Genomic DNA, 18693 nt, shown 5'->3' with positions numbered 1-18693 from the left:
GTGCAGCTGGCACTCGAATCGGACAATGAGGAGGCTGGAGAAGATGTGGTGCCAGAGGCGGGGATTCAGCCAGGGCCTTCAGAACCTCCAGAAGCTTCAATGGGTGAAGAGGAAGAAGAGGAGGAGCCTCTTCTCGATGCACAGGTGCGCAGAGCTGCCAAAAGGCAGGAGTGGCTCCTCAGGAGGAGGTCTCCTCGAGAGTAAGGCTTGGGGCTAATTGGCCACTCCCTTAGCCTATTTAAGGACGGACGACGACTGAGGCAATTTGCAGGGAACAACTTCGTTCACTCTCCTTCGCGTCTTGATCTTAGTTCTCTGCAAATTGCTTCTGGGCTTTCTGCCAACCATAGTACGATTACGATTATTTATTCTTTGGATTCTTAGTCTTAACAGATTAGGCTGTTAAGAAAGTTAATTAACAGCCTTTGTTTGAAAAAAAACTGATTTAATTTAGTAAACTAAGGTTCGTACAGACTTTGTGTGTGCTGCGTTCTTTGGGGTCCGTAGCTGGGGCAGAACAGGTAGTGGGTCGCCATAAGAACTTTAAATTTGGGTTAGAAGTCCCTTTTGGGGGGGTGTCTGTCATAGGTCACTGGTTGTAAGTTGAAGAAGATGTGCATTGCAATCAGCTAATACATTCTATTCGATTGATAACGATTGGCTAAATCTTTCAACTGGAAACCTACTTTATTAAATTTCTACACCACCCAGGTGACTCTACAAGACTAGGAGACAGGAAACAGGAGAGCAATCCACTGCCATCCCATGTTACCTGACAGCCTTGGGTTGAGTAAATATATTTTCTGTGACCTCAAATCAAATCATTGCTTTATTGCACAACATGTTTTATTGAATTCTTGGATTGAATACAAACTGGGGGAAATGTATCTGGTCCTTCGGACAATGGAATATTTATTGGTTCAGGTTTACTGCTATTGATTATTGCAAAAACATTTTTAAAGATCTCTTGACTGTTACCCATTGGGTCTCTGCTATTCAGGGAAAGATGGCGTTGAAATGGACAAAAATATAACGGGCATCGAGAATGCAAACTTTTTAAAAAAAATGTTGACTCTAAAATTGTTTCACAAAAGCTGCATGGGGGCTCCTATCCCAGCCATCTCTCCAAGTCAATAGAGCCGTGTCTAGTCTCAGGTCCTAAATGGCAGCTGTCAGTCGCGAACAACCAGACTCACACCTGTAGAATTTCAGCTACTTTATTATATTCTGCCTGTAATATGGAATCACCCCAGTCTGCCAGCATTCCCTTGGGAACAATTATATAAGGCTCTAAGGCACAGGTGTCAAACTCAATCACGTCATGATGTCATCATGTGACATATCGAGACTATTTTCCCAGGGGTGAAATCCAGCAGGTTCTGGCGAACTGGTAGCGGAAATTTTGAGTAGTTCGGAGAACCGGCAAATACCACCTCTGGCTGGCCCCAGAGTGGGGTGGGATATTTGCAATATCCTTCCCCCAGGAATGGGGAGGGAATGGAGATTTTGCAATATCCTTCCCATGGAGTGGGGAGGGAATGGAGATGTCAGCGTTCCAATTTATGATCTTCTCCAGCGCTGACATGAATGAGAGAGGGAGAAGCCTTGTTTTAATGCTGAGATGAACTTTCACTTAGTTTCCTGTCACTTGGTAGATAACATTACTTAGGAGATGGAGGGAGGGGGAAATTCCTTTGAAGAGAAAGTGCTTGGGACGGAGAGATGGATCTGCATGATGGCCAATGAGACATTGGGGATGAAGAACGGATAGGGAGGGGTTTGGAAGGAGATGCCAGTCTGGGCTGCATCCAGAGTTTAGGAATGACATTTTTATTCTTAAATAAAGAAAAGATTCATCAGAGACTTTGCGTTTGAGAATGAAGTTTATTTAAGATAACATCGAAACCTGACAGGAGATTTTGCAATATCCTTCCCCTGCCATGCCCACCATGCCATTCCCACACAACTGGTAGGGAAAAATTTTGAATTTCACTCCTGTATTTTCCCCTTCGCTAAAACGTGTGGGCGTGGCCACACATGACGCATCTGATCCGCAGCTCACGAGTTTGATACCCCTGCTCTAAGGAATTCAGGGTGGATTGTCTCTGGCCCTTTAATGGTTGTGCAGTGACTTTAACTCCATTCTTGGTCCCTCCTCCCTGCCTGGCTGGGTGCTTCCAAAGAGCAGCATTGATTTTTGCCTTGACAAGAGGTCCAGAGGGCTGGCCATTGCTGGGAGCCCTGGGCCAAGGGGAGGGACAGCTGGACAGGGAGGGACATGTAATGGTATCTGGGAAAAACCTTGGGAGACTGGGCCAAGAGATGCTGCCAAGAGAGGGAACGGTCAGAATGACTGGAGACCTAACCCAGCATAACCCAGTTAGATAGTGGGTGGGTTAAGGTTGAAAAAAAAAACCCGTTCTGATTGGTGCTGGCAGGATCTTAATTCTGGATTGGCAAAAATCGCACCCAGCATGGTCAGCATAACTAATTCCAGAGAGTATTTTTGGGGGTGGACACAAATAAAGAATCTTCCAAACCAGTGGTGAATTCCAAATTTGTTTACTACCAGTTCGGTGGGCGTGGCTTGGTGGGCGTGGCAGGGGAAGGATACTGCAAAATCCCCATTCCCTCCCCACTCCTGGGGGAAGGATATTGCAAAATCTCCATTCCCATCCAACTCCAGGGGATGGATACTGCAAAATCCCCATTCCCACCCCACTCCTGGGGGAAGGATATTGCAAAATCTCCATTCCCACCCAACTCCAGGGGAAGGATACTGCTAAATCTCCATTCCCACCCCACTCTGGGACCAGCCAGAGGTGGCATTTGCCGGTTCTCCGAACTGCTCAAAATTTCCGCTACCGGTTCTCCAGAATCTGTCAGAACCTGCTGGATTTCACCCGTTCCAAATATTTTGGAGATTCCGTGCCTGAGGGAGGATTTGAATCTAGGTTTCGCTGAATACCAATCCTGCACCTTAAACCCTACCCATCATCAATTCTCTTTCCCAGATCCCTGTCTTCTCAATTACCCAAAGGGATGGCTTTTGCTGTATTCTGGAATACCTTTCAACTTTCCAGTCTATTTTTTTTTTTTTAAATTCTTGGATTTCCTGGTGGTCTTCTATCCATGCAGTAACCAAGTCAAATCTGACTTCCCACTTTTGAAGAGCAACCAACTAGGTTTGGCAAGACAGGAGGCACTTCATGTATGGCTATGATTTCCCCAAGTTCTTGCAAGGGGTTAAAAAGAGTTTTGTTCTCAGGCATCGGTCCAATATTGTCTAAGTTTTCCATTTCAGAACAGGGTAGCAATGAATCATTAATGTGTAGCAATTGCTCTTTTGAGACCTGAAAGATGTTTTAGAAGCTGCAATGCGGTGACTTGAACTTCCTCTGTGGGTCTCTGTCTACAGCTCAGCCAGGGAATCTAAGAGGGGTTTATCTCTTCCCTCTAGGGCAGGGGTCTGCAACCTTAAACACTCAAAGAGCCATTTGGACCCGTTTCCCACGGAAAAGAAAACACCGGGAGCCACAAAACCCTTCCCGTGCCTGACTATTTCTTGAGCGGCCACAAAACTAGCATATGTAGTTGAATTAAACGTTCTGTTTTCTTGGATTTATCCATGGTTAGCCTACCGGGGGTTGAAAAGCTCAATAAATCATGTGCTGGCAGGTTTCGCACATTGATGGTTGTGACGCATATTTTGAGTTGACAGAGCCGCAGCAGAGGGGTGAAAGAGCCACCATGCGGCTCCAAAGCCACAGGTTGCTGACCTCTGCTCTAGGGGTAGTACCCGGGTGAGGAACTGCCTGCAGAGTCACATGCTTCCTGCTGACCTGGTAGGGCAGGGAGGGGAGCAGGTCTGCCATAAACCAGAGATCTCCTCTCTCTCTAAACCATTTCTTCCCTCCCCAGATATATTGGACCTCAATGCCCATCATTTGCAGTCAGCAGTCAGAATGAAAGTTATTTCAATGGAAGCCTTTGTTGGCTGGGAAAGAGATCCTACACATCTGTCTGGTGCCACTTTGTGAGCTTGAGCTAGGGCAGGGGTCTGCAACCTGCGGCTCCGGAGCCCCATGCGGCTCTTCGGGCCCTCTGCCACGGCTCTCTGTCCCATCAATGGTTGGTACCACCCCTCGCCCCTCTTATTCATTTTTTGGACTCCAGCCTGAAGCGGCAGGAAGCAAAGGCTGCCTTACACGCAAATGTGGCGCAAAGGCAGGTACAGGGCCACTTCTCTCCTGCACTCTCCTCCCCCTTTCCTCCTCCTGTAACCCTCTGGCCAGCTGTGGCTGAGTCCTGATCGCCTCAAGGTTGACTCAGCCTTCCATCCTTCCGAGGTCGATAAAATGATGACCCAGATTGTTGGGGGCAATATGCTGGCTCTGTAAACCACTTAAGAGAGGGCGGTAAAGCACTGTGAAGTGGTACCGTATATAAATCTGTGCTATTGCTATTTTTGGACTTTGTTTGGTTTCCCAAGTCAGTTTTCCATGTCAACTGGGAAATTAAGTTCTCCACCTTTATGAAGCCCTCTGGGCAGACACAGGCTACCGGTGGGATGGTCTTTTCCTATGAACATCTACCTGTCCTACCAGGTGAGATAAGATGGGCACACTCTTATTTATTTATTTATTTATTTTATTTTATTTTATTTTATTTTATTTTATTTTATTTATTTATTGGTTCGATTTATATGCCACCCTTTTCCGGAGACTCAGGGCGGCTTACAATAGCCTTCATACTTTTTATATATACCTGCTTAGTAGGGCTTTCGGGGCCCCCCTAAGCGGTGCTCTTTTTTTATACAAAGTCAGCTTATTGCCCCCCACAATCCGGATCCTCATTTTACCTACCTCGAAAGGATGGAAGGCTGAGTCAACCTTGAGCCTGGTGAGATTTGAACTTGCAGTAATTACAGGCAGCTGGTGTTACTTAACAGTGCTTTAGTCTGCTGCACCACCAAGGCTCTCTTATTCCCTTCCTCTAAATTTTGTCACGTGATGTGGTCTAGGAAGCATGCCTTTTCTGGGCTAGCTCCAGCCCTATGGAACTCTTTGCCCCATGAAGTTTTGGAGGCGCCTCTCTCCGTAGCCTTCCACAAAGCTGTGAAGCCCTGGATTCCCCCCCCCCCCAAGTGCTGGGAGAAGACTAAATAATTGCCTTTAGATCTTTGATTTGGTGCTTGTTTTATGTTGGTTTTAAGGTTTAATGATTTTATGCATCTTTCGGTTTTTGATTGGAAGCCACCCAGAGTTGGTTGAAAGATGGGTGACTCCATCATCCATTATTTATTTATTTATTTATTTATTTATTTATTTATTGAATTTCTATACCGCCCTTCTCCCGAAGGACTCAGGGCGGTGAACAGATTAAGATTTCATATACATTTAATTTTTTTTTTTTTTATAAACAGTAAATAATAAATTGAGTCAACTTGGTGTATCTGCTAAGATCTTGGCATAGAATTTAGATGTTTATGCTAGCCCTGCTTGTTGAAACAGAAAGGTCTTCAGGGCACGTCGGAAAGTGCGAAGATCGGGGATTATTCGTATTCTTTTAGCCGGTCTACCTTTTAGCCAGTCTACCCACTGCAGGATGAAGGCCTCGTCTGAGCTTTCTTTTCCCATTGGGCCTGCAATACTTGCTGATGTTGTTGATCCATCTTGTTTTAGATTTCTTTTGTGGACACTTTAAATCAGTGTTTCTCAACCTTGGTAGCTTGAAGATGGGTGGACTTCAACTCCCAGAATCCCCCAGCCAGCGGTGCTGGCTAGGGGATTCTGGGAGTTGAAGTCCACTCATCTTCAAGCTTCCAAGGTTGAGAAACACTGATTTAAATGTTAAAATGAGGGGTCTCAAACTCAAGGCCCGCAGGGTGCTTAGATTTGTCCCATGGGGCTGTCCTGGAAACAATAAAAAATTAGCCTGCGGTGCCTCTGCCAGCATAAACGGAGCTCGGGCCCTTGGGAGCTCCATTTTCGCTGGCAGAGGGTCCCAGCCGAAAACAGAACTCGGGAGCCTATTTTTGCTGGCAGAGTGTTCCGGCCACCACAGCCCCCCCAACACGAGTGATATCAAGCTGGCCATGCCCACCCCAGCCCCCCGAGGTCAAATACAACCCTGATACAGCCTCAGTGATGTGACCCTCCATGAAATCGAGTTTGACACCCCTGTTCTAAATAAATAAATTGAGGGAGTTTGATTATTTGTTAAATTTATATGTCACCCATCTCAGTCCGCAAGGCTACTCAGGAGGTGCAGCCAGGTTTGGGGAAGAAGCAGAGGTGGGTTTCAGCAGGTTCTGACCAGTTCTGGAGAACCGGTAGTGGAAATTTTGAATAGTTCGGAGAACCGGTAGTAAAAATTCTGACTGGTCCCACCCCCATCTATTCTCTGCCTCCAGTGGTGGGATTCAAGTAATTTAACAACCAGTTCTCTGCCTTAATGGTTTCTTCCAACAACCAGTTCACCAAATTGCTCAGAAAATTAACAACAGGTTCTCCCGAAGTGGTGCGAATTGGCTGAATCCCACCACTGTCTGGCTCCGAAGTCCCAGGTCATCAGGAGGAAATGGGGATTTTGCAATAACCTTCCCCTGCCATGCCCACCAAGCCATGCCACGCCCATCAAGCCACACCCAGTAATAAAAATTTTTGAAACCCACCACCAAGAAGGCCATTTTAGCAAATTAAGCAGGACATCTCCAGTTGGCCAACGGCCACCCCAAAGAAGAGACGGTCCCTCTTGATTTCTCCATTTTATTGTCCACAAAAGTTTGCTCAGAGGCATAATACTGTCACTGTGACACTGAGCGCAGCAGCCCCAGCAACGCCCCACCGAGAAACAGCAGCACCCCCCCACTCAGGAAAAAGCACAGTTGTGTTGGACGATGGCAGCTACTGAGTCGCTAACGGTGGGTCACACACATACACACACACAGCCACACAATGTTGCCCATCTCCTGGCTGAGACCAACGGGGAGAGTTTTAAATAAGAAAACTAGATCCGTGTTTCTCAACGTTGGCGACCATGGCTGGCTGGGGAATTAGGGGAGTTAAAAGTTGTCCAGGTTAGGAAACGCTCATCTAAATGCTTCCTATTGGCTGGAACACACACTCACCTGCAACACTGACACACCCTCGCTTTAGGAAAAGGAGTTGGTGGGGTCTGATTCCCCCCCCCCTTTCTCACGATCTGGCCCTCACCTAAAAATACCCCCCGCCTCCCCCCGAGGGGCAGCCAAATCATAAAGGCTCAGTCCTCATGCTAACATCGAAGTTTATATACATTATTCACATCCTTTGTTACCCAGCCAGTTAAATAACTATGTGGTTATATAGTGTGGAAGATGAGCTATGAGATGGGGGTCAGTCTGATAAGGTGCTTATTAAAAAAAAATAATACTAGTCATAAAACGAGGACAGGAAGAAGAGTGATTAAGTCCACAGGGCTGGCACCCCAGCCTGGCTCCTTGCGTTGCCCTCAAGTCCACCGAGGGGCAGAATTCGCCCTGGCTGATCGTCTTCCAATCTAACGTAGCCTGAAGTTGGCCCATCGTTGCACCCGTCCTTTGACATCACCCCCATCTACAGAACCTCTGCAGGAGGAGAAGAAAGAGAAAAATCAAAGAGACGTGGAGGACTAAATGCTCCAGACATAGCATGTTTTTTTAAAAATAAAGTTTTTTTTTTATTTTATAGACAAACAAACATACAATATATAATCAATCATTCAGTGTATCATCTGAGTCAGGGGTGAAATCCTACCGGTTCGGACCAGTTTGGGCGAACCGCTAGGGATTATGGGCATCAGTTTGCCAAACCGGTAGTAATTACCCCTCCTTGGCCCCACCCATGCCCGGCCGGTCACCGCTCACCTCTTCCGGACGCTCGATATTCCACAGAATTCAATGTTAAATGCAGCAGAGAGAATGCTAACGTTTCTCCCTCCGTTCAGAACGGAGCTGCTGCAGCCTGTCCCTTTAAAGGTAGTTCCCAGGAGGGAGGGGGGGAGTAGCTGGAATGGAGTTTTTGTGAAAGGCAGGAAAATGGGGAAGGGGATTTTCCTGCCTGTCATCCATTCCTCAATCTCAGCACAGACTGAGGGAAGGATGGTAGGCAGGAATATTCCCCTCCCCATTTTCCTGCCATTCGCGACAAGGAGTGGCTGGGAGGGGAGGGGCCGGTGAGGAGCCCCTCGATGTGAGTGATGCCGAGTTGGCCACACCCACCCAGTCACATGACCTCCCCCCCCAACAAGCCACACCCACAGAACCAGTAGGGTTTTTTTTTTAATTTCACCACTGTTCTGAATGCATCTTTTTGTGTCTTTTTCTTACTCCTCCAATATTTATCATTTCTTAATATTATCATTTCATTTATTGTAACATTTCTCCCACATTTCTTGCTTTTCTATTAATACATCTTTCTTCTTCACTTATTTCATTACAACATTGCCCTTTATATCAGGGGTGGGTTTTTTATTTATTTATTTATTTATTTTTATATGCCGCCCTTCTCCGGAGACTCAGGGTGGCTTACAATGCGTTAAGCAATAGCCTTCATACTTTTGTATATTTTATACAAAGTCAGCTTATTGCCCCCACAAACCGGGTCCTCATTTTACCCACCTTAGAAAGGATGGAAGGCTGAGTCAACCTTGAATGACCCAGTAATTGCAGGCAGCTGGATGTTAAATGCTGCCTTAGTAGGAGGCATTAGCCTCTTACGCCACTCAGGCTCTTACCTTAATTACTTCCCCATCTGTAGGGTTTTTCTCTGCTTTCCATCTTTGCACAAATACTATCCTCGCTGCAGTTATTACATGTATAATCAAATATATATTTTCTTTACTAAATTTCTCTGGTAAGATACCCAATAGGAACAGTTCTGGTTTTAAATCTATGTGTTGTTGTATCATTTCTTCTAACCATGTTTTAATTTTAATCCAATAATGTCTCGCTTCTGAACATGTCCACCATGTAAGATAATACAATCCTGGTATCGGATGGCATTTCCAACATTTAGCTGATTTATCTTTAAACATTTTTGCCAGTTTTTCAGGTGCCATGTGCCATCTGTAAAACATTTTATATTGATTCTCCTTATATGCTGTGGACATTGTTAATTTATAATTCCTTTCCAAAAGCTGCTGCCATTTATCTAACTCAATTGAATATCCAAAATTTTTTGCCCAAGCTATCATTGTTTCTTTTACCTGTTGTTCTTCTAATTCAATACTAAGTGATTATATATATTTTAAATTATTTTTTCATCTGTTTCTGTATCTTATCCAGTTCTGTCATTTCTAGATAAAAACCATATAATTTAGCATCTTTTTCATATCTTGTTTGTATTTGCATATGAGTATACCAGTCCATCTCAATCCCTTGTTCTTCTATTTCTTGTTTCCCTTTCAATTCCCCCTTATCCCCTTATCAATTCCCCCTTATAGCACGGTTCTGACCAGGGGTGGGTTCTAAATTTTTTTACTACCGGTTCTGTGGGCGTGGCTTATTTTGTGGGCATGGCTTGGTGGGGGGATAATGTGACTGGGTAGGCATGTCCAAAAAAACTTTTAAAAGCATTTTTTCTACAACCTTAAGAGGTTGCAGAAAAAAAATGCTTTTAGAAGTCTCTGACGATCAAGCAACTCAGCTGGGATTGCCAGAGGCTTTTAAAGGCATTGTTTTCCCTACAACCTCTTCGGCCAAAGAGGTTGTAGAAAAAATGCTTTTAAAAGCCTCTGACGATCCCAGCTGAGCCGCACAATCATCAGAGACTTCTAAAAGCATTTTTTTTTTGGCCGAAGAGGTTGTAGAAAAAATGCTTTTAAAAGTAAAAAAAAAAAGCCTCTGATGATCGCGCGGCTCAGCTGGGCATGGCTGGCGGGGGGGTGGGGGCAGGGATTTTTGCTACCGGTTCTCCGAACCACCCACCGCCATCGCTACCAGATCAGGCGATCCGGTCTAAACCGGGAGCATTTCACCCCTGCTGGAACCCCTTCCCCAGTTTTTCTTGACCCCATCACTTTTGAGATGCAACTGAGACACAATCCGTGGGCCTGTGAGATGTGAACCTGCTTTTAGTATCTCTCTCTTTATTCTAGCTTGGCACCTGAACCACAGAATCTTAGACTAAGATAATATCACCTTGCAATTCTTCCCAGCTGAATTCTTTCTTGTTTCACACAGAATCTCTATCAGACTGAAGACTCTACTATCTGCATCTACAATACACAGCTAGTCTTTGACTGACAATCATTCACTAAAGTGGCCAGCGAAGTTACAGTGGTGCCAGGGGTGGGTTCTAATTTTTTTTACTACCGGTTCTGTGGGTGTGGCTTATTTTGTGGGCATGGTTTGATAGTCATGTGACAATTCTTTAGGATTTAGCAGAGGTACTGGTCTACCAGGCTTTTAACTGCTTGCAGAGCTGTACCGGTCTACCCATTTGTTTTTCGAGCGCACTGGTCTACCACCACACTGCCTTTTAACACTGATCAGCTGTAGGGCGGCCCTTTGAAGCCCCGTGGCAAGAGTTTAAACAGTTTTTTTCCTTCTAGCCATCAGCTGGGACTCGGGAGGCAGCGAATAGATTGGGGATGGGGCCAAATAAAAGGTAAGAATAACGTGGGGGGGGGTTGGAGGGCCCAGCTCCCGAACAAAGAGAACCGGTTCGGTGACGTCATATTGTCACCGCTACCGGCTCGGCCGAACCGGGAAGAGCCCACCACTGAGTGGTGTTGAAAAAAAGGGTCCCAGCACTTATGACTGTTGCAGCATTCCCACGGTCACATGACCAAAATTCAGGTGCTTGGGGCAACTGGCATGGATTTACGACAGTTGCAGCACGCCGGGATCCCATGATCACCATTGGCAACCTTCCCAGCCAGCTGCCGACGAGCAAAGTCAATTGGAAAGCCGGATTCACTTAAGGACGGTGCGATTCATCGAAACAACTGCTTAAAATTTGACAACAAAGGGTTGCAAAATCGGGCATGACTTAACTTCACCGCCACCTTCCTTAGCAACGGAAATTCATGTTCCCAATTGTGGTCGTAACGTCGAGGAGTTCTGTGCTCTTGTGAACTGTTAGGGAGGGGCTGTCCTCGCCCTCTTTCTCTCACACTGAGCTGCCTCTCAACTCCTCTGGAATGCAGCCCCTCCCTCCTGGGAGCCACCATTTCATCATAGGCAGAAGAATGCTCCTTGCTGGGGAATGGAAGCTACCTTACCTGTGACCTGTGGCGCCTGGGCCACGGCATTGTTGAGGAAGGGCTCCTTGTTGGCAAAAGGCAGGATGGGCTCATCGGCCACACTTAGCCCCGACCCTGCAGGGTGGTCCCGTCCGCTAGGCTCTTGGGGAGAGGGGAAGCCATTCTCATGCTTGCTGGACTGCAGGCCATTCACCAGGGCCAGGGTGGGGTTGATGGGGGAGCTGCAGTGGAAAGAGAGGTGGGGGGAGGGAAATGTGAAGTCACAGCATCACAAGCTTCCCTCAAGGAGACGGGGAGGAAGACAAAGGTGGGCAGAAGGGGGGACATCCTGGAGAGCAGATCTTTGCAGGTATCCACACACAAATCATTGTTTTAGCCCCAGGTGTTCTCCCCTGCATTAGTGTAAAGCAGAGGTCTTCAAACTTGGCAGCTTTAAGACTTGTGGACTTCAGCTCCCAGAATTCTCCAGCCAGCATAGCTGGGAGCTGAACTCCACAAGTCTTAAAGCTGCCAAGTTTGAAGACCTCTAATATAAAGGACTTTTGAGCTGGCCTTGGGAAAGGAGGAACAAGGAGGGGAAGGAGGAATGAAGCCATTCAGGAAGGACTCGGAGCAAGCAGTCACACTCTCCGGAGACAGAAAGGACAGAGGTCTCGAAGAGCCAAACCATCAATTCCTAACCATAAGTTAGGAAGGGATACAACTATTGTTGACTTTTGGCCATGGCTACTATTACAGGAGGGACGTGGTGGTTCAGTGGGTAAGGCGCTGAACTTGTCGATCGAAAGGTCGGCAGTTCAGCGGTTCGAATCTCTAGTGCCGCTTAATGGGGCGAGCTTCCATTACTTGTCTCAGCTTCTGCCAACCTAGCAGTTCGAAAGCACGTAAAAATATGCAAGTAGAAAAATAGGGGCCACCTTTGGTGGGAAGGTAACAGTGTTCCGTGCGCCTTTGGCGTTAAGTCATGCCGGCCACATGACCACGGAGACGTCTTTGGACAGCGCTGGCTCTTCAGCTTTGAAATGGAGATGAGCACCGCCCCCTAGAGTTGGGAACGACTAGCATGTATGTGCGAGGGGAACCTTTACCTTTACTACTACAGGTGCTACCCTGCGCTGTTTCTGGGTGCAATCCAAAGTGCTGGTTGTCAGCTTTAAAGCTCTACATGGCTTGGGACTGGATTACCCAACAGACAGTCTTCTCCTGAGAGTTTCTACCTGTCCAATTCTGTAGCAGATTGGGGATGTTGTGGGTCCTGTCAACTGGCAGGCACCAAGGGACATATCCCCCCACCCCTTGGCAATAGTCCCTGCCCTTTGGAACATGCCTCCTTTGGTGCTCAGAATGGCTCCGACCCTTTTAGCTTTTGTAAGGTTTTCAAGATCCTAATCTTTAAAGATTAGAATGGGGGGGAGGGGGCGGTGTCTCCAAACTAGGCAACTTTTAAGACTTGTGGACTTCAACTCCCAGAATTCCATGGCTGGCTGAGGAATTCTGGGAGTTGAAGTCCACAAGTCTTAAAGTTGCCTGGTTTGGAGACCCCTGGAGTAGACAATGGCACATTAGCATGGACTGGGGGCCAGGTTTTTGTCATTTTTAATGTTTTTATGTTTTACATGGCTGAGTTTTACAGATTTTAAAATGATTATATGTGTCTTTTAATTTTTAATTGGGAGCCTCTCTGAGTTGGTTGAAAGATGGGCAACTATATTAGTATTTTAAGTATATAAATAAAATCAGGCTATGTGGTCCTGGAAATATTAAGGGGCCCCATTACCTGGTTGTTGCAGTGTTAATTTTTATGTAACTTTATGATAATCTATAATCTGTAACTGTTCTTGTATTTTTATGGTTTTAATTAGTGTGATATTGTTTGTCGTCCAGAGTCAATTGGGTTGAGATCAACGACTATACAAATTAAATGGCTGGCTGGCTCTATAGAGATTATCTGTCCATCTGTCTGTCTATCTATCTATCTATCTATCTGTGTGTGTGTGTGTGTGTGTGTTTGTCTGTCTGACTATCTATCTATCTATCATGATTATATGATAGATAGATGATTGATAGATGATAGACAGATAGGCAGATATGATACATAGAGAAAGATGATTGATATAGATGATAGATTGACACATAGATAATAGATATATACCGTATTTTTCAGAGTATAAGACACACTTTCCCTCCCCTAAAAGGGGGTGAAAATTTGGGTGCGTCTTATACACTGAACGTAGCCCCACCCACCCATTGGTCCCCACCCATTGGCCTCTGCCGCCCAGCAATTTACTTCCTTGTAGCAAGCAGCAAGAAGAAACAGCCCGTTTCAGCTTCAGCACAGCCTAATTAGCACAAGCAGCTGATTGTTGGTTGGATCAGCCTCCCGACCCTCAGCTGTTTCAGGCTGCAGGGATCGCCGTTGCCTATTGCTGAGCGGGCCTCCACTGCTTGCTGCAAGGAGGTAAATTGCTAGGAGCAGATTTTTTTTTTTGCTTTTGCTAATCAAGCTGTGCTGAACACGAAAATGAAAATAAAGCAGGCTGTTTGCTGCAACGAGGCAAATGGCTGGGAGGCAGAGGCATTTTTCTTTTTCTTGTTTTCCTCCCCAAAAAAAGGTAGGTGCATCTTATAGTCTGGAGCGTCTTATACTTTGAAAAATACGGTAATGTTGCTGCCAAATTTCAGGTGCAGGGCAAATTATTGTCTTAAAAGTTGTTAACCTCCAATGGGAATTTTAAAAAGACACCAAAGGGAAATGAAGGCAACTCAAGCTCTTGTATTCCAGGATGAGTTGGTAATTTGGCCCCTGCGTGCATCAGAGGTCCACTGTAACTCTGATTTCAGCCACCTGAGATCTTGCACTAAAAGCCTTTAGACTGTTTTGGAGCATTTTGTTTGCCTGTTTGGGTGCTCAGCACCAGAGAAGATTGTTTTTCCCTGAATTACCCAAATGAGCCGTTGGCTGTTTCCCAGGATTAAAGGTAAGATTGAAAAACAAGCTGAAAGGCAGAAGAAACAGAAAAAGGAATTGGAGAAGGACATAATATGGCCCCGATAAAAATCAGCAGGACGAAGTTCCCAACAATAAATCTCTTGTTGAAGGGACCGCTTAAGTTTGATCCCACTCTGATCCCAGAGAATTCCAAGAATGTGAAGAAGCTGCACATTCCCTTGGAACGGAGCCAAATGAGAACCCTGATCCGGCCTCCCTATGCTTTTGTTCAAGACACAAATAATGCATCTGTTTTTTAAGCAGCTGCATCACATGTGCTTCAAGCCATGATTCTCAACCTCGGCAACTTGAGGATGTGAGGACTTCAACTCCCAGAATTGCCAGAATGCTGGCTGGGGAATTCTGGGAGTTGAAGTCCTCACATCTTCAAGTTGCCAAGGTTGAAAACCACTCATCTAGATAATTTGGCTGATCTTGGGGGGTGGGGTGGGTAACTCTCAGCTGGTTGGATCTGATTAATAAGCGGATGGAGGAAGGCCAGAAAAATCCATGGCATTCCAGAAGGGAAAGCTTTAGTAGCCCCTTCCTTATTGTTGACAAGAAAACCACCTAGACCAGAGGTGTCAAACTCAAGGCCTGAGGGCCAGATCTGGCCCATGGGGTACTTAGATCTGGCCCGTGGGGCCACCCTGGAAACAGCAAAGGACCGGCCTGTGGTGCTTCTGCCAGCAAAAACGGGCTCCCCAGCTCCGTTTTCTGCTGCCACGGCCTCCTGCAACCCTCTGCCAGTGAAAACGGAGCTCACGCGGCCCTCCCGAGCTCCTTTTTCACTGGCAGAGGGTTGTAGGAGGCCGTGGCAGCAGAAAACGGAGCTGGGGAGCCTGTTTTCGCTGGCAGAGTACTCGGGCCACCACCGGTGCCCCCCCTGACAGGAGTGATGTCGATCTGGCCATGCCCACCCCAGTCCTCCATGGTCAAACCCAACCCTGAAGCGGCCCTCAATGAAATCGAGTCTGACACCCCTGACCTAGTCAATGACATGTGAAGCTCCACTTGAGGGAGACGTTTATCTTTCAGTACCAACAACGAAGGGGATTCTGGGTAAGCGCCTGCCTATGGCATTCCTGTAATGTTCCGACCTGCTTTTCCAATTCTTCATATACCTGTGCTGCATGCCCTCTGGACTCAGCCCTTTGCGACTGGCCGGGCTTGAGGGTTGCATCTCGGGCAGCTCTTCTTCCTTGGGGAGACTTCCAGGGTATTTCTTGCCATCTGAAAATGGAAGAAAATCTTCTATCAAGTACGCTAGAGCAGGGGTCCCCAACCTTCGGTCCATGGCATGCCAGAAACCGGTCCGCGCAAACAAGCTGTTTTGACCTTGGCTTACCCAGCATCACGAAGCCGAGTCCTCATCCCGATAAACCCTTTTTATTTAATTGACAATGAATTCCTCTCCAGCAAAGTCTTTCCTCTCCCACAGTCTTTCAAGATAGTTCACAATTACCGACCTTTATCAGGCTTGGAGAGTGGCCAGGCCGATATCTTTCAGACGCTGCAATACTTGGCAAGAATGCAGGAATGTATTAATTGTCTCCTGCAAACTCCACTCCCCTTTCGCTCTTCTTTTATTCCCTCTGGGAGGGGCCATTCATCGTCCACCTGTGGCCTTACTCCCAAGTCGACCCTTGTTCTTTAGCTGTTCCCTTCATCAGGCAACTCCGCGCATGCACACACTGGGAACAGGCTCCAGCTGTTCATCTGCCCCACTGATGTCCGACTCCGAAGGCAGCTGATAACTGTCGGACAGCCCTGGCCCCCTCTCTGCCTCTGACGCAGAGCCCTCATCAGAACCTTCCCCAGACTCCAGGACTGGCTCATGTTCCTCCCCAACCTCCTCACTGTCCGAATCTGCTGCCAGCTCTGCTGGCCGCTGTCAGGCCACAACACAAGCAAAGCCCCAACCACAGGATGCAGGCAGCACACAAAACCACACCCTCTTTGGTCCATGGAAAAACCTCTCTCTACGGAACTGGTCTCTGGTGCCCCAAAGGTTGGGGGCCACTGCCCTAGAGGCCACAGAATCCTAGGACCTCCTTCTCCCTCCCTCCCCCCCCAAAAAAGCTGGATTTCTCAATGGGACCTAAAATGAATCTGTATTTCTCCATGGTGAGTCTATGAACAGAGTTCATTTAAAAATGAGAGAAACTCATGAGATTACAGGTAGTCCTCAACATACAACCACACCGACATTTCCATTGCTTAGCAGTTGTTAACTTAGTCACACCTGGGTGGTTGTTGTTGTTTTTTTTGCCATAGTTGTTGTGAAACATTGATGTTGTTAAACGAATCAGTTAGACATTAAGCGAATCTGGCTTCCTCGTTGACTTTGCTTGTCGGAAGCCGGCTGAGAGGGTCACAAATGGTGACCTCATGACCCCGGGAGTCATCGTAAATATGTGTTGGTTGCCAAGCACCTAATTTTGAACACATGATCATGGGGACGCTTGTGACTGTCGCAAGTGGGAAGTCCGATTGTAAACCACTTTTTTCAATGTTGTTGCAACTTCAGATGGTTGCTAAATGAATGGTTCTAAGTTGAGGACAACCGGTAATCAGATTTCATAATGAGTATATTGAAGGATGCAGAACGGGATTCTCACCTGGACCCATTCCATCCTCTTGCTTCTCTTCCTTGCCATTCACCATCTTTTTGTCCTCTTTCTTCTGCAGAAAAAGGAGTGAGAGATATATTAAGTGAGAAGGAAGCAGGTCTTCAACCAGTAGGTTGGCAGAAGAAGACTCCATGCTTGCTATCTTCTTGTGGAAGGAAGGAAGGAAGGCTCACGAATGAAGGCAAATATACAGGTCCCAGGATAATGTTACAAGATCCAATTGGAGTCGGTCACTGTGACCAGAGATTGTGTCTTCTGAGTCTTTGGACGCGTGCTGGAGCCCATCCTCGGGGAACTTCTCTCTCCTGGAATGTGTGCTTTGGACCAGGAATGGACTTCAAAAATTTTAGCAAGGGGTTCTCTGCCCAGTTGCTGGGTGGGCGTGGCCTAGTCGGCCTCCTGCACCACAGCAGGGGGCATTTTTGCCCTCCAGAGGCTCCGGAGACTTTCCTTGAACCTCCAGGAGGGCGAAAATGGCCTCCCCAGGCTCCGGAGGGCCAGAAACGGGCCCATTTCTGGCCTTCCCGAACTTCCGGTAGGCCTGTTTTTCACCCTCCCCAAGCCTCCACATGCGCCCTGCACTTACCTGCATCCAAAACAGGCCGCATGGGGACTCCTGGGACGGGAGAGGTGGAGCAGGGCGGGGTGGGGCGGGGAGGGGCCAGCCAAGAGTGGGATTTGGGGTTCTCCGAACTGCACAGAATCTTAGCTAGAGGTTCTCCTGAACCCCTGCGAACCCCCAGCAGCCCACCCCTGCTTTGGACTACATAAATCTCAGAAGAGTAATCCTCTGGTCCCAGTGACCGACCCAGATTGGAAGGAAAAATGTCCACTGTATGTGCCAAGGCCCCCCAGTATGCGTGGTTCCAGAAGCCCAAGGCCGCCCTATCATAAGAGGGGCACAGCAGAAGACAGATGCCAAGTGGCAGATCCAAAACCTCTGTGGGGCAGCTGTGCATAAATGTTTAGGAGTTGTGGCAGGCTGAATTGTGCTCCTGTTCATTCAGAAGAAGGGCTGCTATTTGCTTCCTCTTCTGGAGGCATCACCCTATCTAAGGCCAGAAACAGCAGCTCACAATCCTCTCATCTGCTGGAAGAGACCAGGAAGATCATCAGTAAAGCATTCAATAAAGTAGACCATAACCTACTACTAGATAAAGTAGAAAAATGTGGGTTAGACAACATCACCACCAGATGGATTCATAACTGGCTGACTAACTGCACTCAATGTGTAGTCCTCAATGGAACTGCATCTACATGGAGGGAAGTATTAAGTGGAGTACCCCAAGGCTGTTTTAGGCCCAGTACTCTTCAACATCTTCATCAATGACTTGGATGAGGGGATAGATGGGGAATTCATCAAATTTGCAGATGACACCAAGCTGGCAGGAACAGCCAACACTCCAGAAGATAGGCTCAAGATACAGAAGGATCTTGACAGTCTTGAACATTGGGCGCTATCTAACAAAATGAAATTCAACGGTGAAAAAAAGCAAGGTTCTACATTTAGGCAAGAAAAACAAAATGCACAGGTACAGTATATGTGGTACCTTGCTCAATAGTAGTAACTGTGAGAGGAATCTTGGAGTCCTAGTGGACAACCATTTAGATATGAGCCAGCAGTGTGCCAAAAAAGACAACACAGTTCTGGGCTGCATGATCAGAGGGATAGAATCAAGATCACGTGAAGTGTTAATACTACTTTATAATGCCTTGGTAAGACCACACTTAGAATACTGCATCCAGTTTTGATTGCCACGATGTAAAAAAGATGTGGAGACTCTAGAAAGAGTGCAGAGAAGAGCAACAAAGACGATTAGGGGACTGGAGGCTAAAATATAT

At 46.8% G+C, this 18693-nt stretch overlaps 1 protein-coding gene across 2 annotated transcripts in view; it reads right to left on the bottom strand.

Moving 5' to 3' along the window:
- Window positions 1-6756: 6756 nt before the first annotated feature.
- Window positions 6757-18693, bottom strand: part of MAP7D1 (MAP7 domain containing 1) — an 84369-nt gene continuing 72432 nt past the window's right edge. For both annotated transcript variants that reach the window (XM_060691421.2, XM_087876301.1), the window contains 4 exons: window positions 16840-16903; window positions 15343-15451; window positions 11248-11450; window positions 6757-7609 (listed from right to left, as the gene is read on the bottom strand). In XM_060691421.2, coding sequence (XP_060547404.2) covers window positions 7599-7609; window positions 11248-11450; window positions 15343-15451; window positions 16840-16903 — 387 coding nt within the window. In that variant the 3' untranslated portion in view covers window positions 6757-7598. The remainder of the gene's footprint in view (window positions 7610-11247; window positions 11451-15342; window positions 15452-16839; window positions 16904-18693) is intronic.

The sequence above is a fragment of the Pantherophis guttatus genome, chromosome 10 (genome assembly GCF_059756535.1).
Source record: "Pantherophis guttatus breed Tessera chromosome 10, ASM5975653v1, whole genome shotgun sequence".
Classification (NCBI taxonomy): Eukaryota; Metazoa; Chordata; class Lepidosauria; order Squamata; family Colubridae; genus Pantherophis; species Pantherophis guttatus.
Note: the sequence above shows the minus strand (reverse complement) of the source record. Positions and strands in the feature narration are given on the sequence as shown.